The following is a 24,700-nucleotide window of genomic DNA, read 5'->3' on the forward strand; positions in this document are numbered from 1 at the left end:
GTTCCCATTGGGGCACCTGTTATCTGTTGTGCTATGGGGCAAACTTGATCTGAGGTCAGTTAGGGCAGGCAGGGGATTATGGGTAAGGGGAAGGAGCTAGGAGCTCGGATCTATGCTATGTTAGAAGTTGCCGGCTTGGATCCGAGATCGGATCCGTATCCCACAGGTTGCAGACAAATGAAGATACCTACTCAGATGGAACGTTATGGTGAGTACATAACTTCTTATTTTTTTGCTAGATTTAACCAATTCACTATTAAGCATCGGTACGATTTTACATTTCACTATTTTGGCAGAAGATTTAACTACACGATGTCGTCGGATAGCCACTTGACTACGGCAGTTCAAAAGAAACTCAAACAAAGACAGGCATCCGAGGTCCAAAACTGACGAGGCTTCTTCTAAGCCAGTCGCCGGTTCTCAGTGTGGTGCTTTCACAGCCCCTGACACCCGCTACTTTAGAACCGCAGGCCGCTTCCAACTCCCACGTGGAGCTGACTAGGCCACTGGAAACTCAAGGTATTGGAACCTCGGAAACGATTCCCTCAGATGGGTCCGGAGCCGCTGAGCAGGCATCTGCTTCTGAGGGTGTTTTCAGGCCTACACAGCTATATGTTAAAACGACTTCAGCTTCAAAGGCAAAGACTAAAGCACCTATAAAGACAAAGAAACAAGTACAACAGCCCCATGGCAGGCCTCCATGCCCAAGAAACAGATGCTCAAAATGGCCGAAGACCTAATTACTTTGATCAGGGGTTCCCATCCCCCTCCTGATAAGAGGCCTAGGCAAGAGACAGAATATGAATCTTCAGATCAGGTTTCCATTTCCTCTGATTCCTCTTCTGATCAGGAATACTCTCTTCCTCCCTATGAGGATTCTGATGCTGAAGACTCTCCTCCTGATGATTATTCTTTTGGGGAAACTCTGCATACCATGAGGGAGCATTTCCACTGGGAGAGACAAGATTATTCAGAATTTAAGAAAAGGTTCAGAGACTTCCTTTTACTACCTCAGCATAGGCCCCTTGCTATTCCACCTGTGTTAGACATTGTAGATGATGTATTTTCAAACTCCAGTTTGACTCCTGACTCTTTACCTCCAGCTCCTGTTAAGTCAGACAGATGCTACAGGGTTCCTGATTCACATAAATTTTTTTAAGAACCCTGCTGCTGACCCAGAAACTATCTCTCAAGGTCCCAAAAGGGTCAAGGCTTCCACTGCAAAAAACCCTACCCCCTCTGACAGGGATTCTAGGGCACTGGACAGATGGGGAAAAAAGGTTTACACTTCTGCTACCTTGGCTATAAGGGCTTTAAATCGTCAATTTCATATGCTTAAATATCAGCAATATATTATGTCACTGCTTAAACAGAAAATGTTGATAAATTCTGAATGTGAAGAAAACGAAGAAATGCAGGATTTATCGCACGCAGCTGAACAAGTGGGAAAGCATACTTTGCAATGTGGTTTTGATTCTCTGGAGGCCTCCTGCAGGGCTGCTGTTACGGGTTCTGTCATTAGGAGGCATGCCTGGTTAAAGCAACAGAATCTGCCTGATCATGCTAAAGCACAATTATTAGATGCTCCATTACAGCATGATACCTTGTTTGGTGTTAAAGCAGAAGAGGTATTGAAGGAAATGGAGGACAAAGCTAAATCTATGCAAACCGTCAAGGATTTCTAAAAGGTACAGCCTCCAAGATTTAGCAGGCACTGGCCTAGAAAGAATTGGTCCTTTCCAGTGTCGGACAGGCCACAAAGAGGAAGATACAGACGCCCTAGAGGCTGATCCCTGCTCCAAAGCTCATACAGGTTTAAACAGTGGGGTACTTCTACCTCCAAAAGCGGAGAAGACAAGTCACAGCTATACAGGAAACCATCCCAATGACTTCCCCCTGCCTGCACCAAGCACTTATCTTCTGGCAGCACCTTAAGGGGGGAAACTAGCACTTTTTTCTCAAAATTGGCACGTAATAAGCCAGGACAAATGGGTCTTGGATGTAGCGTCACAAGGCTTCAGGTTTCACTTTCACACCCTGCCAAGGGCAAACAGTTTGCCAGACCTGCCAAAAAGTCAGTGGGCAGAGGCACAAAAGCAAGTGCCATCCCTCATGGACATGACGGCCATTCAGCAAGTACCACAGCAAGAGCAGGGACAAGGATTTTACTCAAGACTGTTCTTGGTGCCCAGAAAGGACAAAGCCAGGAGACCAATACTGGACCTATCTATTCTAAACACATCTGGATATTCCAAGATTCAAAATGTTGGCTTGGCTTGTGACTTTAGACCTAAAATAGGCATACCTGCATGTCCCAGTCAGACAATCATGCAGAAGATACCTCCGATTCATAGCTGGCTCAATGCACTACCAATTCTCTGCACTGCCTTTGGCTTATCTACTGCGCCCAGGGTCTTCACAAAATGCTTGGCTCCAGTAATTGCATTTTGCAGACAAAGAGGAATACAAATGTATCCTTATTTGGACGACTGCCTTATTCAAGCAGAGAACAAGGACATTCTACTACAGCATCTGGCATTTGTAAAAAGATTACTAACATGCTTAGGGTACACAGTAAACGAAAAGAAAACAAAACTAGTACCCTCTCGAGATAATATTCCTGGGTGCAAGCTTAAATACAACTGCCCAGATGGCGTATCTCACACCAGACACAAACAAAGGCAACTGACTACTTATTTCAAAATGTTGGCAACAAAGACCCAGTTATGTGCAAGAAAAATTCTGCAGGCTTTGGGCTTCATGGCATCCTGCATTCTGCTAATTCCATATGCAAGACTGCATATGAGGAAACTTCAATGGTATCTAGAAAGTGTTTGGACTCAACATTGCCACAGCCTGGAAACAATAATTACCCTCATTCCCTGCCTGCAACAGGAGTTTCGATGGTGGACAAAGGCCTGTCACCACAACAAGGGGCAACCATTCGCTTTACCCACAGCAATGCAGATATTAACGGCAGATGCATCAGATTATGCCTGGGGGGCCCACATGGCAGGACGATGTATTCAGGGCACCTGGTCCGCAAGCCAAATGCATATACATATCAACTAAAAAGAGATGCTAGCTATTCAGAATGCCCTGACAGCCTTCAAGGATCTACTTCATCTGGGACAACTACCGATAAAGACAGACAATACTACAGTCATGTGGTACTTAAGCAGGGAGGCACTCATTCCTACCCCCTATGCATACTAGCCATGACTTTGTAGGACACAGCATTGACTTGCCAAGTACATCTGCAGGTACATTTCCTGCCAGGAAAGATAAATACTCTGGCAGACGAACGAAGCAGAAATCTCATGGATCCCCACGAGCGGAAATTGGATCCGCAAGTCTTCAGCATGATAACAAGGAATTGGGGATGTCCGGACATAGATCTGTTTGCTTCCTCTCACAACTGCCAACTACAGAGTTTCTGCACAAGGACTTATCACAATCAAGCATGGAAAGTGGATGCGCTATCTTTCAGCTGGAAAACCTTAACAGTATATGCTTTCCTCCACTGCCTCTCCTCCCCAAGGTACTCCTAAAAGTCAGACAAGAGAAGCCAAAAATGATACTGATTGCCACAGACTGGCCCTGCCAGCACTGGTACCCAATCCTAAGGAACTTGTCTCAATACCCAGCCTGGACATTACCTCAAATTCCTCACTTACTGTCCCAACACGACAATCCGATCCTGCACAGCCAACACAAGACCTTAAATCTGGCAGCATGGCGGATAATGTAGTCATTCAAAACACACCTCTCTCTAAAGCGGTGAAGGATGTTATTTTGGAGGCCAGGAGGCCTAGTACCAGAAAATCGTATGCTGAAAAATGGAAGAGTTTCTGTGCTTGGAACCAGGCACAAGGGATTGACACGACTGTACCAAATATTCCTCAGATTTTGCAATATTTAACTGAGATGCTGGACAAAGGCCTTTCCTTTTCATCAATTAAGATTCATGCCTCTGCCATTTCTTCTCATTACAATACAGAGCCACCTATTTTTTCTCATCCTTTAAGGCAGTACCTCAGAGGAGCCAAAAACTTAAGGCCTCCAAGGAGATCACCAATACCTGCATGGGACCTCAATTATGTCTTGGAAAAACTCACCCTGCCTCCTTTTGAGCCAGCCGCTACAGCTGATATAAAATTTTTATCGTGGAAAACAGCTCTGCTCCTAGCAATAACCTCTGCAAGACGAGTCTCAGAGCTACAGGCACTCATGGTTGTGGAACCTTTTACCATTTTCCATCCGGATAGGGTTTCTCTGAGGACAAACCCGACATTTGTGCCTAAGATAGTGTCCAGTGTGGCCCTTAACCAAACTGTTCATTTGCCCCCCTTTTACCCAAACACACAGAATCAGGGTGAGAGACTTCTGCATTCTTTGGACATAGACAGCTGCGCTTCTAATTGGACAGAACCAAAGCTTTCAGAAAGACTGAGCAATTACTAGTGGCATATGCTGTAGGATCACAAGGAAAAGCTGTTTCAAAGCAGACTATTTCAAAGTGGATAGGCCACTGCATTCATTTCTGCTATTCACAGCATGGCAAATCAGTGCCTAAGGGCATTAGGCCACATTCAGCCAGAGCAGCAGCCACTTCAGCAGTCTTCCTCAGAGAAGTACCAACCAGAGACATTTTAGAGGCTGCTACCTGGAGTTCAGTGCACACTTTTATAAAGCACTATCACTTACTACTCTACTCTAAATCCAGGGCAGGCTTTGCCACTGCAGTTCTGCAGGGCCTCATAGCTGCTCCTAATCCTATTTAGCTCCAGCCTCCCAACCTTAGCTTTGGGCTTCAACCCAGTTGTAATGACTGCAACAGTGAATACACTATAACATCTACATTTATGGTAACTACACAACTGTACTTTCTCTCTCTCTCTCTTAATCATCAGGGCTATTCAACCTGTCCCAGAAGAGGAATGGGGGTAATGAGTAGAAACTCAAGACTTTTTCTGGTACCCAGAAAGGACAATTCCTGGTGTCCTATCCTGGACCTGTCTATTCTAAACACATTTGTGGTGATACCAAAATTCAAGATGCTAACTCTTCATCAGCTACTTCTTGGGCTAGGCAAAGATGCCTGATTGGTAACACTGGATTTAAAGGAAGCCTACCTGCACATCCCAATAAGGGAATCTTGCAGAAGATACCAACGCTTCAAAGCAGGCTACATGCACTATCAGTTCTCTGCACTGCCCTTCGGCTTATCTACTGCGCCCAGGGTATTCACAAAGTGCCTAGCTCCAGTCATTGCATTTTGCAGGCAAAGAAATATTCAGATTTACCTATACCTGGATGATTGTCTAATTTAGGCAGAAAACCAGGACATACTGTTAAATCATCTAGCATTTGTAAGAAAATTGTAAACTTCTCTGGGGTACACCATAAACGAAAATAAATCACATCTTCTACCCTGCCAACAAATTATATTCTTGGGAACAAGCTTGAATACAGCTTCCCAGATGACCTACCTTACGCCAGAGAAACAAGTTCATTTGACAGCCTATTTCAAACTACTGGCCACAAAGACCCAGCTAACTGCAAGGAAAATACTGCAAGCCCTGGGGTTCATGGCCTCCTGCATTCTACTAATTCCATATGCAAGACTGCGTATGAGGAAACTACAATGGTACCTAAAAAGCCTATGGTATCAACATTCTCAGGATCTAGACTCAATGATTCCTATCATACCTTGTCAACAGATAGAGTTCCTTTGGTGGGTAGAGGCCTGCCACCAAAACAGGGGACTGCCATTCACTCTATCCCCTGCCGCCCAAACCCTAACAGACGCATCAGACTATGCATGGGGGGCTCACTTGGCAGGGAAGTGCATTCAGGGCAAATGGAACCAAAGTCAAATGCACCTGCATATCAATCAAAAAGCTCTGCAGAATGCTCGGACAGCCTTCAAGGACCACATTCTTCCAGGACAATTATTGGTAAAGACGGACAACACCTTTGTTACGTGGTACATAAACAAGCAGGGGGGGAACCCACTCATACCATCTCTGCAGACTAGCCATGGCTGTGTGGAACACAGCCTTGAGCTACCAAGTGCACCTACAGGCTGAGTTCTTGCCAGGCAAGCTAAATACACTGGCAGACCTAAGCAGAAATCTCATGGACCCACACGAGTGGAAACTGGAACCAAAGATATTCAGCATGTTGAGAAACAAATGGGGGGGAGCCCAGAGATGGACCTGCTTGCCTCCCTCCAGAACTACCAATTGGACAAATTCTGCACAAGGATTCCCCACAGATAAGCTTGGAAAGTGGATGCCCTGTCCTTCACTTGGAAGAGCCTAACAGTTTATGCTTTTCCCCTTTTGCCTCTCCTCTCCAAAGTGCTACTAAAGATCAAACAGGACAAACCAAGGACAATACTCATTGCACCAGACTGGCCACGCAAACACTGATGTACCCCCTCTTGCGCAGTGTGTCACTGCTGGAATCATGGCACTTGCTTCAGACCCCTGCCCTGCTGTCTCAGCAGCAGGGCCAAATTCTGCACCTACAGCTTCAAACCCTGAGCATTGCAGCCTGGCTAATTACCTGATCTCTCCATTACCATCCCTCAGTAAGCAAGTGATGGATGTCATTCTGGAGGCAAGGAGGCCTAGTACTAGAAAATCCTATGATGAAAAATGGAAAAGATTCTGTTCCTGGAGCCAAACTCGGGGGATGGGCACAACAGTCCCAATTTACCGCTCATTCTTCTATACTTAACTATGATGCTTCATAAGGACCTTTCCTTTTCTTCCATCAAAATTCATGCCTCAGCCATTTCAGCACATTATAATACAGAGCCACCCCTCTTCTCTCATCCACTGCTGAAGCAATTCCTCAGATGGGCCAAAAACTTAAGACCACCCAGGAGAGCCCCTACTTCAGCCTGGGACCTTAACTTTCTATTGGAAAAGCTCACTCTACCTCCCTTTGAGCCAGCTGCAAATGCAGAGTTGAAATTCCTTTCTTGGAAAACAACATTCCTTCTAGCCATCACTTCAGCAAGAAGGGTGTCTGAATTACAGGCCCTCATGGCAGTGGAGCATTTCATTATCTTTCATGCGGACTGGGTGTCCCTTAGGACCAGTCCCTCCTTTATGCCCAAGGTGGTATCCAGTGTGGCCCTTAATCAGCCATTCATTTGCCAACCTTCTTTTCTAATCCACAAAATAAAGGAGAACAAATACTGCGCTCCTTGGACGTGCACAGACAACTTAGATTTTACTTGGACAGGGCTAAGCCTCTCAGGAAATCTGAACAGCTGCTGGTTGCATTCGCAGCAGGGGCAGAGGGGGAAGGCCATTTCTAAGCAAACCATTTCTAAGTGGATAGGCCATTGCATTCATTTCTGCTATAAGCACCATGGAAAATATACCCCACAGGGGATAAGACCACATTCCACCAGGGCTGCAGCTACCTCTACAGTCTTTCTCAGAGGTGCCCCTACCAGGAACATCTTAGAAGCTGTGACCTGAAGTTCTGTACATATCTTTACCAAGCATTACCTCTTGCCATTTTTTTCTAAATACAGAGCTGGTTTTGCCACTGCAGTCCTGCAGGGCCTAATAGCTGGTCCTAATGCTATATAATTGCCTCCTCCTTTCCGTAGCTTTGGGAATCTACCCAAATGTAATGACTGCAACAGTGAAACACGAAGAACTTAGTACAGTTGTGTACACTTACCATAAATGCAGATGTTCAAGTGTATTCATTCTTGCAGTCCTGGTTACCCTCCCTCCGGCCCCTTGACTTCTATTGACTATCGCTCTATTCTTGTTTACTATGCTTAAAGCTTTCTGGTGTATTTGCCTTTTGGTTGGAGGTGTAACCGTGTACATAATTGCTTCCCATTATGGGGGCACCTGACATCTGGGCAAGAAAAACTGATGCAATGGCATCGGCTACATGCTTTATACCCCTGACTACCTGATGTCATGGAAGATGAGACAGCATCTGATGCAGGACCCAAGCCTTTGATGATCAGTCCGACTGAGGGCTACCTGGAAGCAGATAACCCAAATGTAATGACTGCAACAGTGAATACACTTAACATCTACATTTATGGTAAGTGTACACAACTGTACTTTCTCAGTACATGGACTTGCTAACACAAAAGGAGGTGATTCTAGTACATTCAAAGCTACCCACCCTAAACCTGGTGGCCTGGAATATTTAACCCTATTACCATTTGGATATATCTTTTCTGATGATGTGCTCACCATAATGAAGTGAAATCAGAAAATCAAGTACTACGACATTATTCCAGACTAAGCTGAAAATATTCCGTCTCTGGTGTCAAAGTAGGAACCTTACAGCCCTTAGAAGATTGGAGGATGCAACACATTAGTCAAAACTCACTTATCTTTTCATTCCTTTTCTTTTGTAATATCTTGGACATTGAGGGTTTAGGACAAAAAAGCATCCAGATACAGACTGCCACAGGGAATGGAGATGGCAACTGTAGCATAGACCTTCCTTGTAGATTTCTTAATGCAGTACTGTTTTCTGCAGTAGTAAGAGTCTATTTCTGGCATGCCCCATTTGCAATCTCTGTCCAAGAACACCTTACGTCTCGTATCCATTCACTTTGGGTGGGGGGTGGTATACTCATGTTCTGCTCAGATAGTCCACTAAAGTAATTTTCTGTGGTGGAATATATTTTTCCTGCAGATCAGGCCTGCCTCCTATGCTAGTTCTCATGGTTGCATACCCTAGTCTACATAGAGTTAAGAGCTCACCCCCCTCCTCTGTTTGTTACTGTTCCAGGTCACTGTGGCTCCTTAGAGTTCCCTCTTGTCAAATGCATCTGAAAAGCTCTAATGGTCAGGTTACATTCATATTTTCCTTTATATTGATATGCTTCTGGATGTGTTGGTACGTTGTCTGCAAGCTTATTTCTAGAGACCTCGCTCCTCAACTCCAGGAGATGAAGCATTTTCCCAAGGTGAGCCTGTTTTTCAAGCCACTAAAGAAAGCAGTAGTTAATCCCCTTCCCTCGCATTCCTGAACCTCTGTAACAGCATAACCTGCATGCTCTGGGAATCTTCCCTGAAGTAGTCACTGCAGCAGTGACGTGCATGAAGAACATAGTGCAGTTGTGTTATGAACTTAGCACTGTAAATGCGTATCTAGTTGCACTGTAAATGCGTATCTAGTTGCTGATGCAGTCCAGTACCTTTCCCTTTCCCCACCTTCTATGTACTTCTGCATTTGGCAGTGTGGAGTGGTTAGCTCATTAACTTGTGGCATGTCATCCTCGTGTACACGCCTTTCTCAGTGGGTTCGCCTCACATATGTCTGATTTGAGCTGTGCTGATTAAGACCTTTGAGTTTTATAATGCTGTCTCAGAAAAGAAACCACATTGTTCAGCTTGGAATAGTACCCTTGTAAACCTGTATATGTCCTATTCCCATGTTGCAGTGTTCATACTGTGGGATTTCCAGCCCTCAGGCGACCCGACGTCAGCTCCTATACAAAAGCTTAAGCCTGGTTGCTGTAGGTGCGTGGGACGTCACACACAGGGCCTTATGCTATGGAGTATAATTGTGATGTAGGCACACGCAGACCCCAGAACTTTTCAGCTGCAGATGACCATTACTTCGACTGCTTCGCTCCTATGTCTGAAGACTTCTAAAAGATAAGAACCCCATTGAGATTTGCCTTTTTTGTACTTAATGAAGCTTTAGCCTGGTTGCTTTTGTTATTTTTCTTTAGCTGATGTCTGAGAGAGAGTAAATGTAGTTGCGGGAGCCAGATTCCACACAGACTCCCATGACTGCTGTCTTGCTTAAAGAGCACGACCAAAATGCCTGCTGTATTTGCCAATCATTTGTACCAAAGACCTTACACAGCCGTCTGTACACATTAAATCTATTTCTAGAAAACCAAAGCCTTAAATGCCTCATGCTTAGGATAGATCCCGAGTTGGCCGTCCAAGCTGAACTACCGTGGAAGAAGGCCAAGGTTTGAAGGCCTTCTCTGGATGCCGCTCTGCCTTCGGATGTCCCGCCGACTACCATTCTAGGGGCCGAGGGACACCCGATTACTTTGGTTCCCACGGCTCCTTTGGAAGAGCCCATGTAAGTACCCACGGAAAACACATCAGTGGAATTGATTCAGACGTCGGTCATAACCGACATTGAGGGGGGAACCATTGCTTGACCGGCCAACCGAGACCACTCGTACACCAGTGTAGGCCTCTGTTTCCCTGCCTATCCAGACCCATACTCCTCCTAAAAGGAAGCAGAAAACTAAATACTTGAGCCCGATGCCTCCAGCACCCCTAGACTGGGAGTCCTTCACTTCCTCCTTGATGCAGGCCTTTATGGCACTTAGGCCTACAGACCCTACTCCCACTAGCATCCCTGTACTGAGTCCTAAGATGGCTTCTGCCTCCTCCCTGCCTTTAGCATCTACTCAGCAAACAATTACCCAGGAAGATCCAGACCAGTCTTACTCCTCCTCTGAGGAATCTGTCTCCTATGTTTCACAGATTGACTTTCCCATAGACTGTTACTCACCTGAAGAGGACTCCCCACCTGAGGACTTATCATTTGGGGGGGACTATCTCAAATATGAAAAGAGTATTTCAAGCGGAATACTTCTTTAGTTTCCGATACCCAGAAGAAATACTTTGAGCTACTACAGCTTGACTCCCCTTCACCTTCAGCCATCCCTCCAGTACTCCCAGCTTTCTTGGATGCCTTCACTTCTGTTTCCAAGAAACCATAGTCTCAACCTCCTGCCCCTAAGAGGCCGGATAGGTTTTACAAAGTCCATGATGACTACAAGTTCCTAATAAAACCACCCTTGGCCGACCCAGCTGTTATTGCAGTATCCCCAGACAAAGTCTAAGAACTGCCTTCTGCTTCCCTACTGCCATCCGATAAAGACAGCAAAACCATGGACAGGATGGGGTAAAAGGTATACACCACCTCTATCATGGCTTTCAGGGCTATAAACTACCAAACCCACATGAAGTATGCCCTAGACCTAGTCTTTCAGGCCGCTAACTTGTTGGCTACCACCCTGGACTGTCAAGCCAAATCTGACATTTCCTCCAAATTGATCCTGGCCACCTAATTAGCCAGACACACTAACCGCTGCAGCTACAATGCTGCAGAAACAGTTACCAGATTTGCTTCCACTGCATCCACCTTGCGCAGATACTCCTGGCTCAGACTACAACCTCTGCCAGATGATTTTAAAGCCAAGATCATGGATGCTTCTCTGGATAACCTTCTGTTTGTCAAAAATGCTGCAGAACTTTTTAAGAACTTGCAAGAAAAAAGCATGGAACTGCAGGACATTAAGCACTTGCTGGTGTCCCTAGTGCACAGATATTACAGGAACTACCCAGCCAAAACATCCTATGTTAGAAGGGCTGTATCTCACCCTTCTGCCAGACCACGTAGGGGATCTCGGAGACAACCTCATTCCAGACCCCCCTCAACCACAATCCCCCAACAAACAGCCCATTCCAGATAGAGGGTGACTCTCCTCTGCATGACTGGTTTGCCCAAGTGCCCCTGTCCATCCGCCTTACCCAATGCCTCCCTTTTTTGGAAAACCATCACTACAGAGCGGGTTCTTTCCATCATCCAAAAAGGGTGCTTTCTTTCCTGGAAAGAAAAACCTACACCAATAAGGATTCACTTCCCTCCCAAAAGTCAGCTCCCTCTACTTCCTCCCATCCTGCATGAACTAGTCTCCCAAGGAACCATAGAACCAGTTCCCTCAGGTCAGAAGGGATGAGGAATGTCCGTAGTATTTCACTGTTGCAGTCATTACAATTGGGTTATCCTGCTGGCAGGCTACCCGCAGTCGACCTGTATTCCGAAGTCTAGGTCCGGCATCGGTTGCACATCAATGTCAGGGCGGTGACTGTTGTCCTCCTAGCTCTAAAAGGCTACCAGTAATATTCCACATTGTGACAGACAACATGACTGTCATGATACCTAAACGAACAAGGAGGGACAAAGGCATACCGGTTATGTCTGATAACCTTGCTAATCTGGGAAGTAGCAGCAAAACACAACCTCTTCCTGAAAGTTTCATACATCCTCTCAGGAAAACAAGCAAGCAGACTTGCTCAGCAGAACCACATCTCTGCAGCACGAATGGATGTTACACAGGGATACCTTCCTGCACATACCACAACTGGATCTGTTTGCCTCCCCCCGAACAGACAACTTAACAAATTTTGCAGTTGGACTCACTCACCACTAGCTTGGAGAGAGGATGCCTTTAGTTTTTCATGGCAGGGAATGTACCTATACGCCTTCCCGCCCTTCCTTCTAATTCAGTGTCCTTCTGAAAATCATCTGAAAATCTAGTAAAAACAACCAAAAATCTTGCTGGTGCCTCCGTATTGGCCAAGGCAACACTGGTTCCCCCTTCTGTTTTCACTAGTCAAGGGCAGTCACCACTAACTACCCACCAGGTGGACCTACTAACTCAGCAACATGAATCCCTCCTGCACCCACAACTGTCTTTACTGCAACTAACTGGCTGATCAACATTTGAACCCTTTTAGACACTTCTCTGAAGACGTGCTCTTTGTCCTGAGGGACGTCAGGAAACCAACAACTGGGAAAAACTACTTGTCTAAATGGCAGAGATTCTCGAAATACGTTCTCTGAGAAACAAGCACCCATTTCTAGCAGATCCTCCCCTAGTCCTGAATTATACTTGCGGACTCTTTAAGGAGGCACTAGCTTACCATTTCTGCATGCTTACCTTTACAGCTGCCTCTTCTCTCTAGACTGGATGTAAAACTTTTCCTGAAAAGGGTCTTGCACATCAGACTACCAAGAAAGCCCATTCCTCTTCCCTGGGATCTCAACTTCGTGCTAGAAAAGCTTACTCTCCCCCATTTTGAGCCAGCACAGCATCTCATCAATAGTGCACATTGATAACCATCATTTTAATGGCCATTGCCTCTGCTAGAAGAGTGTCTGAATTACAGGCCCTGATGGCTAGGGCTTGCCCTCCTTGCACCACCTTCCAAAATGATTGACCGTTTCCCAATGCTATAACCCCTCTTTTGTGCCCAAAGTAGTTAATGAGCTTTCCTTAAACCACTCTGTTCACCTACCCACCTTCTTCCCCTCTCCTACTAACTCCACAGAGAGGATCCTCCATTCCATAGATATGTACATAGGCAACTAAGATTCTAATTGGACAAAACCAAGTCTTTCAGAAAATCTCATCAACTGTTCAGCCCAGGGCCTTGGGGTAAGGCAGTCTCCAAACATTCTCCTCTTGGATCAGAAAAATCCATCCTTTTTTGCTACTCTCATCACAAACCATTGCCTCAAGGAGTGCGAGTGCATTCTACCAGAGGCATGACTTCCTCTAAGGCCTTCATGAAAGGACTAGACGCAGCTTCCTTCATGGAGGCAGCCACCGAGTCCACAGTCCATACCTTCACCAAGCACTACAATGTTGGCCAGATCTCTAGGGCTAGGGCAGGATTTGCCAGGGCAATCCTGCAAGGATTCCTAGAATCCTCCACCTCTGCCACCTCTCAACATTCCTCCTAGCTGTTGTACTCTCCCACAGTATGAATAGTGCGACATGGGAATAGGACATAGAATAGTTGTGTAAAATCTTACCATAACCCTAGATGTCCTCTTCCATGTTGTAGTATTCTTTCCCACCCTCCATCTCCCTGATATCCTCTATTTTCTCTACGGTATACCCTTACTGCAGGCCACACTTTGCAGTCCTGCAAGTACATTTGCTTTTGCTTCTCCTTTTGCGTCTCTTCTCTGGGCTTCAAGTTCTGAGGTCTGTACGTGCCGATGTCACATTTATACTCCATGGTTTATGGCCCTACATGTGACGTCCCACGCACCTACAGCAGCCAGGTATAAGCTTTTGTATAGGAGCCTATGTCGGGTCGCCTGAGGGCTGGAAATCCCACAGTATGAATACTGCAACATGGAAGAGAAGGCCATCTCTGGTTATGGTAAGATTTTTACACAACTATTTTTTAGTGTATTTTTGTAGATAAGCTGGTGGCCATTGAAGTCCATCTTGTGGACTTAATGTCTCCAGCTAGAATCTGTTTTGTGTTTGTTACCTTTGAGTGATTTGGGCTTTAAGTATTTAGCATGCTAACTGCATTGAGAACAAGGTGGTAATTGTTTGGGTGTCTCTACTAGAGTCCACTTCACATAGTCGACATTTCAGAAAGCCGAAGACCATATGGCCGAGACCATATTATCGACTTTTGAAATGTCTACCATCGGGCATCTCTGTACAGTGTGGAATGGAAATATTTCCATCTTCTGCACTGTAGTGCGATTTCTGAGTTGGTATATTTAAGTTTTGGGGTGGATGGGTGCCCCCCTGCTAGCAGTGTTTAGATTAGTTATTGTTTTTTTCTTTTTTTTTTTCTTTTTTTTTTTCCTCTTTTACATGATCAACATTTCAATAGTCGTTCATATGGTTTTTGGCTTTGTAAAATGTCGCTCATGTAATGTTGATCCCTGTACTGATCATATTAATACAATACTAATTTTAAATTGTAAGAATATTTTAATGTTCTTGTTTAATGTTTTTGTCATTTGTTTCTGTAGAATGAACGATAGCGATGATTTGTCAATGACAGAGAATGAGGTTGGCAAGATCGCTCTTAACATTGAGAAGGAGATGTTCAGTTTATTCCAAGATACAGACAGCAGATATAAAAGCAAATATCGCAGTCTTATGTTCAACCTTAAAGATCCTAAGAACAAGGTTAGTTAAAGATGTTGCATTTATTCCAGTAGTGACTTAACATATATATTTTACCAAGGTCTGTGCAGAGCTTATTGCAAAATTAGTTTGGAGTTTGCCATTATGGTTTATTAAACTTGGAAAATTTGCATTACTAACAGTCAAATGGAACTTAGTCAAGTAAACATGTTTATGTTCAAGAGTGTATTTTGAGAGGATTCATTTAGTTCTGACAATTTTTTTTGAATTATGGGAAAGAGAACAGGTATAATGCATTCCTTGATTTGTGTAACTGTGCATTCTGTGTCAGATATTTATGAAATGTTACTCTAATTTTCAGAGAAATTCATGCCTTGTTCTGTGGTGTGCTGCTTTCTGGATTGTAGGAAAATGTAAACGTTTATAAATTTTTGCATAAAATGAAATGAGATCGCCATTACTGTGATAATCGCCAAAAGTTCAAGGCTTATTTAATTTGCTGTTTACCATATGCTAATACCAACTAAAAAGTTGATGTTTATTGTGATATTCACTGTTGCAGTACTATCTCTTAGGATGCCTGTCTGCAAAAGCTGGATGGCTGGCTTAACTTCCAGAGAGCCAGCCCTTTCCCTTGGCCTGATGGACTCCTTTCCACACCAGTATCAGGATGATGGTAGTATAGAGACATTGGCTGGCACACTCTTCTGATCATTCTAGCTTCATTTGATGAATGGCCTAAGCTTTCATGTTGTTAGTCTGTTAGTTTGACCTACTTAAGATAAGTACCTGTTGTCATAGATTGTCTTTAATTGGTGTATGTTAATTATTGGTTAACTCTGTCGTTTAGATGTCTCTAAGAAAATGTTAAGGAGTAGAAGGCATATCTCTAATAATGATTTTTCAGGATTTGTGTTTTTGTATGCTTCTGGGATATGACATGCCCAGTTGCCCCCATTGTGCATTTTTTAATCAAAAAAACTTAAAGCACAATGCAGAATCCTTGCAGGTGTACTAGCATCTGAAGAGGGGTGTACTCCTGATGTTCTTCGTGTTTCACTGTTGCAGTCATTATATTTGGGTAATTTCCTGGCAGGTTGCCCTCAGTCGGCCTGAATAACAAAGTCTTAGGTCCTATGTCGGTTGCTGTCTCCTCTTCCATGAAGTCAGGTCGTCAGGGGTATGAAACATGCAGCTGACGCCATTTTAATCTGTTTTTCTTGCCGCGCAGTGCCCCAAGCAGAAGCAGTTTACAAGTGCCGGTTGGCCGACACCTGAAATTTTCATTTTCAAGTTTCAGAACCAAAGTCTTCAAACTAAAGCCAAGTACCCCGTTGGGGAAACTTTTTCTTGCTCCTTACCGATGTCAGTAAAAGTTAATAATTGCATTACTTGTGGGAAGCAAATACCTCATAAGGATTTTCATTTGTACTGTATTCCTTGCCTAGGCCCTCATCACAATGTGCCTTGCTGTCCGTTTTGTGTTAAATTTAACCAATGCACTATTAAACATCGGTAAATTTTTGCTTCTGAATATTTTGGTTCAAGATTTAACTACCCTGAAATGTCGTCAGTTAGCAATCTGACTACCGAAGTTCACAAAAAAATGCAAGGAAAAAGACAGACCGTCGAGGTCCAAAACCGACGATAAAGCTTCTCCTAAGCCAGTCACCGGTTCTCCGGTACTCAGTGAGGCACTCTCGCAGCCCCTGATATCTGCTACTTTTGAGTCGCAGGCCGCTACCAAGACACATTCGAAGTATGCCGTGAGATTCGCAAAGGATTGAACCCGCGGATGTGTCTCCCTTGGATGGGTCCGGAGCCGCTGAGCAGGCTTCTGAGGGTGTTTTCAGGCCTCAACATTTTTATATTAAACCGACCCCATCAGCAAAAACAAGGTCAAAAACAACTTCTATGTCTAAAAACCCGATGCATGAGCCACGTGCTCAGGCCCCTATGCCTAAAAAACAAATGATCAAAATAGCTGAGGACTTAATTACCTTGATCAGGGGTTCTCACCCCCCCCCCCCCCCTGCTAAGAGGCCTAGGCAAGGCACTGACTATGAATCTTCAGATAAGGTTTCCATTTCTTCTGATTCCTCTTCTGATCAGGAGTTTTCTATTCCACCTTATGAGGATTCTGATGCAGAGGAAATCCATCCCATCTGCATCTCCTCCTGAAGATTACTCTTTTGGAGAGACTTTGCATACTTTAAGGGAACATTTTCACTGGGAGAGTCAGGATTTCTCTGAATCAAAAAAGAGGCTTAGGGATTTCCTTCTTCCTCAGCATAGATCTGTGGCAATACCTCCTGTATTAGACATTGTTGATGTGTTCTCAGAATCGAGCATGGCTTCTAGTAAGCCAGACAGATATTACAGGGTTCCTGACTCCCACAAATTTCTTTACAAAAATCCTGCTGCTGATCCTGAAACCATTTCTCAGGATCCCAAGGGTGTTAAGGCTTCTACAGCCAAAAATCCTACCCCTTCTGATAGAGATTCCATGGTGCTGGATAGATGGGGTAAGAAGGTTTATACGTCTGCAACCTTGGCAATCAGGGCTTTAAACTGCCAGTTCCATATGCTTAAATATCAACAGCATGTCATGGGCTTACTGAAACAGAAAATGATGTTGATTTCTGATTGTGTGGAAAATAGAGTTACAGGATTTATTGCATTCAGCAGAACAAGTTGGAAAGCATACTTTTGCAATGTGGTTTTGATTCTTTGGAGGCCTCTTGCAGGGCCGCCGTAACTGGATCTGTGATAAGAAGGCATGCCTGGCTCAAGGAGCAAAATCTGCCTGATCATGTTAAAGCTAAATTGTTGGATGCCCCTTTACAGCATGATAGCCTGTTTGATGATAAGGCAAAAGAGGTTTTAAAGAAAATGGAAGACAAAGCTAAATCTATGCAAACTGTAAAAGATTTCTTGCAAGTGCAGCCACCCAGGTTCAGTAGGCACTGGCCTACTAAAAACTGTTCTTTTCCTGTGTCCAACAGAGCCACTCAGGGCAAACCCAGGCACTCAAAAGGCTCCAGATATCAATCACAGGGGATCATACAGGTCAAAGCAATGGGGTGCCTCCTCCTTCAAATCTGGAGGTAACAAAGCGCAACCATACAGTAAGCAGTCTCAATGACTTACCTCTACCATCTCCAAGCACTTATCTTTTGGCAGCCCTTTTGGGGGGCAAACTAGCACTTAATGTTCAAAATTGGCGGTTAATTACCCAGGACAAGTGGGTATTAAACATAGTATCCCAGGGGTACAGATTTCATTTCCATACTTTGCCAGTTCCAAACGGATGGCCAGATCTGCCACAAAACCAGTGGGCAGAGGCCCAGAAACAAGTCATGTCCCTCATGGATATGGGGGATATTCAACTGGTACCAGAAAAGTAAAAAGGACAAGGTATTTTATTTAAGACTTTTCCTGGTACCCAGAAAAGACCAATCATGGCATCCAATACTGAACTTATCAATTCTGAACACTTTCCTGGACATTCCAAAATTCAGAATGCTGACCTTACAACAGCTAATGCCTTTGCTAGGCAAGAATGCCTTGTTGGTAACTCTAGACTTAAGAGGCATACCTGCATATCCCAGTAAGGGAATCTTGCAGAAGATACCTCAGCTTCAAAGCAGGCTTTTTGCATTACCAATTCCTCTGCACTGCCCTTTGGCTTATCTACTGGGCCCAGGGTCTTTACAAAGTGCCTAGTACCAGTAATTGCCTTCTGCAGACAAAGAAACATTCAAATTTATCCTTATCTGGACGATTGTCTCATTCAGGCAGATGACAAAGGACACTCTTCTTCAACATCTGGCGTTTGTAGAAAGGCTTCTAGCATGCCTAGGGTACACCATAAACGAAAAGAAATCACAGCTAGTACCGTCTCAAATAATTGTATTCAAGCTTGCACCCAGGAATGTAACTGCCCAGATGGCTTACCTCACGCCAGACAAACAAATGCAATTGACAATATACTTCAAACAAATGGCAACAAAAACCCAGTTAACTGCAAGACAAATTCTGCAGGCTTTGGGGTTCATGGCATCCTGTATTCTACTGATTCCATATGCGAGACTGCATATGAGGAAACTTCAATGGTACCTAAAAAGCTTATGGAGTCAACATTGTCACAGCCTGGAAAGAATGATTCCTCTACAGCAGGAGTTTCTTTGGTGGGCAGAGACATGTTACCAAAACAAGGGACTGCCATTCACTCCACCCCCTGCCACCCAAACCCTGACTACAGCCACATCAGACTATGCTTGGTGGGCCCATCTGGCAGGGAGATGCATTCAGGGCAACAGGAGCCCAAACCATATGCATTTACACATCAACCAAAAAGAAATGCTAGCTGTTCAGAATGCTCTGACAGCCTTCAAGGACTTATTCATCCAGGACAACTACTGATAAAGACTTGACAACACCACAGTTATGTGGTACATAAACAAGCAGGTGGTACCCATTCCTACCCCTTTGCAGACTAGCCATGGCCTTGTGGAACACAGCCTTGACTTAACAAATACATCTTCAAGCTCATTTCCTGCCAGTAAAGCAAAATACTCTGGCAGACGACCTAAGCAGAAATCTTATGGACCCACACAAATGGAAACTGGATCCACATATCTTCAGCATGTTAACACAGAAATGGGGAAGCCCAGACATCGATCTATTTGCCTCTCTCCAAAACTATCAGTTGGACACATTCTGAACAAGAACTCATCACAAAAAAGCATGGAAAGTGGATGTCCTATCCTTCAGCTGGAAAAACCTATCAGTCTATGCCTTTCCCCCCTCTGCCTCTACTCTCCCAGGTCTTACAAAACATCTGACAGGAAAAAACAAAAATGATTCTAATTGCTCCAGACTGGCCTCGCCAACACTAGTACCCACTTCTAAGGAATATGACACCTTCCTCCGTGGTACTTGCCTCAAACACCTCATTTATTGTCTCAGCAGAACTATCAAATCCTGCACACTCGGCTCCAAACTCTGAATCTTGCAGCATGATTAATCAACTAAGTATTCCAACCACACCTCTCGGTAAACCTGTGATGGATGTCATTTTGGAAGCCAGATGGCCTAGTACTAGAAAATCTTATGCTGATAAATGGAAGAGATTTTGTGCTTGGAACCAAGCACCAAGGAACAAACACCGCAAAGCCCCATATTCCTCAGTTTTTACAGTAGTTAACTGAGATGCTTAACAAGGGCCTATCTTTTTCTTCAATAAAAATCCATGCCTCTGCCATCTCTGCTCATTACAACACAGAGGCCTCCCCTCTTTTATCATCCACTTCTAAAACAGTGTTTCAGAGGGGCCAAAAATTTAAGGCCTCCCAGGAGAGCGCCACCTCCTGCATGGGACCTCAGTTTTGTGCTGGAAAAACTCACCCTGCCTCCTTTTGAACCAGCAGCTACTGTGGATATAAAATTTCTTTCTTGGAAGACGGCTTTTCTTTTGACAATCATTTCAGCTAGAAGGGTTTCAGAACTACAGGCTCTGACAGTGGAGCCTTTCATTATTTTTTTACCCGGACAGGGTGGCCCTCGGGTCCAATCCTTTTATGCCTAAGGTGCCATCCAGTGTGGCCCTTAACCAGACCATTCACCTGCCAACTTTTTTCCCAAATCCGCAGAACAAGGGGGAGCGGATTCTGCATTCATTGGATGTACACAGACAACTAAGATTCTACTTAAACAGGACAAAATCTCTAAGAAAGTATGAGCAACAACTGGTAGCATTTGCTGCAGGATTGGAGGGGAAGGTGATATCAAAACAGACTATTTCTAAATGGATAAGTCATTGCATTCATTTCTGCTACTTGCATCATGGTAAACCAGTGCCCAAGGAAATCGGGTACCATTCCACCAGGGCTGCCTCTACTTCAGCAGCTTCCTCAGAGGGGTACCTATCAGAGACATTCTAGAAGCTGCTACTTGGAGCTCAGTTAATACGTTCACAAAGCATTATCATTTACCTCTCTTCTCTAAATCTAGGGCAGGCTTTGTCACTGTAGTCCTGCAGGGCCTGATAGCTGCTCCTAATGCTGTTTAGTTCCATCCTCCCATCCATAGCTTTGGGATTCTACCCAAATGTAATGACTGCAACAGTGAAACATGAACATAGTACAGTTGTGTACACTTACCATAAATGTAGATGTTAGAGTGTGTTCTCTGTTGCAGTCCGGATTACCCACCCGCCAGCCCCTTTTCTATACCTTTTCTTCTTTCACTATACTCAAAAGCCTTTGTGGTGTATTTGCTTTTAGTTGATGGTAAATTTTATGTTTTCTGAAGTGCATTTATATTTTTACAGTATATATATATAAATATATATATATATATATATATATATAAAAATATATATATATATATATATATATATATATATATATATATATATATATATATATATATATATATATATATATATATATATATTTTTTTTTTCTCCCCATTTGGGGAGCACCTGACATCTGGTGCAAGAAAAACTGATTTAAATGCTGTCGGCTGCATGTTTTATACCCCTGACGACCTGCCGTCATGGAAGAGGAGACAGCAACCGACGCAGGACCCAAGACTGTTATTCAGGCCGACTGAGGGCAACCTGCCAGCAGGTTACCTAAATGAAATGACTGCAACACTGAATACACTCAAACATCTACATTTATGGTAAGTGTACACAACTGTACTTTCCTGGCTCACCACTTGTATAGTTATCTATTCTTCCAACTACCTGTATAAGAAAAAGTAGTACTCAGAGTTCCTCTTGGGGGAGATAAAAGTTTGGAGCCTGGTATCACTGCATTAGAGCTGGATAACTCCCTTCCAGGCTAGAAGATGCCAGTGTACATTACTGCTGAAGCACGTGGCAAGACTCTCTGGATGGTTCCACTTTGTGTGAGTAGAGCATGTCTTGCTAGCTGAAACCACTTTGCTATTGGTCAGCCCTCTTTATGGACCTGTGGTTCCAGTGCTGATGTCATTATCAGTGAGTTGACCTGTTGTATCCCTGTGCTGAATGTTGAGAAAGCTGAAGAACAGGTTGAGATCTCTGGTGTCCACTGGCAAACCAAGTCCTTTTAAGTGGAACTTCATTCCCAGACTCTGGTGATAAGACATCTACGTGTAGATGGCCATCTGCAGCCTTGACTCAGCATGGTCTGAAGCCCCCCACCTAACCCCCCTGGAGTCCCTCTTTAGAAATTTCTCACATTGGCCTAGGACTGAAATCCTGTCAGCCAGCCTGTGATAAACCGTCTGTTCTTGGAGGGATTCAGATATTTCAAACTCTGCTGTGGATGACTTGGCCTATGTGGACCAAATGAGTTCTCTTTTTTTTTACTAGGAGCAAGACAGTGACATAGCCTTATCTTCTGCTTCACTCCCAGACTGGAGCTTTGGGATACCTGTTGCAGAATGAAGGTGACTGTTAAATGGGAAACCATGGCTTTCTACCAGGCCTAGCTTTAGGAATTTTTGTAGCCTGCCTAATTCCAGAACATTGACTTTTTCTTCATTTCTGTATGATGTATTTAGTAGTACCATTTGGAACCAGTTTCTCCGATGTTCATCGTGTTACCTTGCTGCAGTCATCATACTTGGGGTATCCTGCCATCAGGCAGTCCCGCAGTCAGCCCGAGTTCCAAAGTCTTTGTCCGGCGTCGGTTGCTGTCGCTTCTTCCCTGACCTCAGTGCGCCAGGGGTATTTCAGAGGCATCCAACGCCATTTTCTTCAGTCTTTCTTGCCGCGCGGTGCCTGAAGCAGAAGCAGTTCGCAAGTGCCAGTCGGGCGACACCTGAGATTTTCGAATAGTTTTTCTGAAATCTTCAAAGCTAAGTACCCCGTTGAGGAACCTTTTCTTGCCTCAGTCCGATGTCAGAAAAAGTTAACAATTGCATTTCTTGTGAGAAGCAAATACCTCATAAGGACTTTCATTCTTTTTGTATACCTTACCTGGGCCCAGACCACGACGTCACTGGTTGTCGGTTTTGTGCTAGGTTCAATAAGCGAACTATTAAGCGGCGCTTTGATTTCGCATGACACTACGGTAGGAAATTTAATTACACTATGCCGTCGAAGCAACCGACTACCGGCCTGCATAAAAAACTCAAAGATAAAGAAAGGCAGCCTAGATCCAAGCCAGATGCCGAGCCCTCGGCTGGGCCGGTCTTCCGGGTTTCAGTGAGGCGCCTACGCAGCCCCTGGCTCCCGCTGAATTGGATCCCCAGACCACTTTGGATTCTTCAGCAGAGAGTTCTAGGCCGACGCAGCCATTTTCTTCAGGCCCTACCGACGACATTGCAGTAGGAGAAGCCGGTGCTGTAGAAACACCTTTGGTTTCTGAAGGTGTCTTCAGACAGACTACTCTCACCATAAAATCTTATGCTAAGCTTAAGACTCCTCTAAAAACAAAAAGGACTACTCTTCAGTCTCCAGGTCAAGGCCCTATGCCTAAGAAACAGATGCTTACAATGGCTGAAGATTTAATTTCTTTGATCAGGGGTTCCCAACCCCGACAAAAGGCCTAGACAAGAGGAGGATTATGCCTCCTCTGATCAAGTGTCTGTTTCCTCAGGCTCCTCTGAGGAACAGGATTACTCCTTTCCCCCTTATGAAGATTCTGATGCTGAAGACTCCATTCCCTCAGCTTCTCCCCCTGAAGATTATTCCTTTGGGGATACCTTGCATACCATGAGGGAACATTTCCACTGGAAAGGTCAGGACTACTCCGATTCAAAGAAAAGGCTCAGAGTTTATTTTACTCCCCCAGCACAGACCCCTTGCTATCCACCCAGTTTTAGACCTTGTGGATGATGTTTTCTTAGAATCTAGTCTAAATCCAGATTCTCTGCCTCCTGCTCCAGCCAAACCAGATAGGTACTAGAGTGCCTGACTCTCACAAATTCCTATACAAAAGCCTCTTGCTGATCCAGAGACAATCTCCCAGGGTCCCAAGGGGGCTAAAGCTTCTATGGCTAAAAATCCTGTTCCCTCTGAAAGGGAATCCAGAGCACTAGATAGGTGGGGGAAGAAGGTTTACACCTCAGCTACTCTAGCTATGAGATCACTAAATTGTCAATTTCACATGCTTAAATACCAGCAATTCCTATTGTCTGAAATAAAACAAAAGATGGGCACGCACCCTCAACAGTCTGAATTCAAGGAAATGCAGGATCTGTTGCATGCAGCTGAACAGGTGGGCAAACATACTTTACAATGTGGTTTTGATGCCTTGGAAGCTTCCTCTAGAGCAGCTGTTACTGGGTCTGTTATACGTAGGCATGCTTGGTTAAAGGAACAATCTCTGCCTGATCATGTTAAAGCAAAGTTACTAGATGCACCCTTACAGCAGGATGTCTTATTTGGGGTTAAAGCAGAGAAGGTTTTAAAGAAAATTGAGGATAAGGCAAAATCTATGCAGACAGTCAAAGATTTCTTACAAGTACAGCCCCCACGCTTCAGCAGAAATTGGCCAACAAAAAATTGGACCTTTCTAGCTTCTGACAGACCACAGAGGGGTAAATACAGGCGCCCAAGGGGCAGAGGACAAGCGCCAATCCCTTACAAACCTCGCCAATGGGGCACTGCAGCACAGAAGGGAGGAGAAGACAGGCCACAAACTACTAGAAGGCAAACACAATGACTTATACCTCAAACTGCCAAGCAAAACTCTCTTGGGAGCTCCCTTTGAGGAAAATTAGCACTTTTTGCAGGCAACTGGCGCATCGTCACAAAGGACAAATGGGTCCTAGACATTATCTCACAAGGATACAGATTCCATTTCCACACCTTGCCAAGGATAAAAGGAATGCCAAACCTGCCACAAAATCAATGGGCAGAGACACAAAAACAAATTACAGCTCTCGTGGACATGAGACCATTCAACTGATACCTACACAGGAGCAAGGCCAATACCTACACAGGAGCAAGGCCAAGGATTTTACTCA

The 24,700-nt window shown here is 44.4% G+C and overlaps 1 protein-coding gene across 2 annotated transcripts in view; it reads left to right on the forward strand.

The window, feature by feature from the left end:
• The window catches only part of DIDO1 (death inducer-obliterator 1), a 1,822,440-nt gene that overhangs the window by 886,628 nt on the left and 911,112 nt on the right, over positions 1-24,700 (forward strand). For both annotated transcript variants that reach the window (XM_044089904.1, XM_044089905.1), the window contains exon 8: positions 14,614-14,773. In XM_044089904.1, coding sequence (XP_043945839.1) covers positions 14,614-14,773 — 160 coding nt within the window. The remainder of the gene's footprint in view (positions 1-14,613; positions 14,774-24,700) is intronic.

Source organism: Protopterus annectens, chromosome 12.part0 (genome assembly GCF_019279795.1).
Source record: "Protopterus annectens isolate FY-2018-M chromosome 12.part0, PAN1.0, whole genome shotgun sequence".
NCBI lineage: Eukaryota > Metazoa > Chordata > Ceratodontiformes > Protopteridae > Protopterus > Protopterus annectens.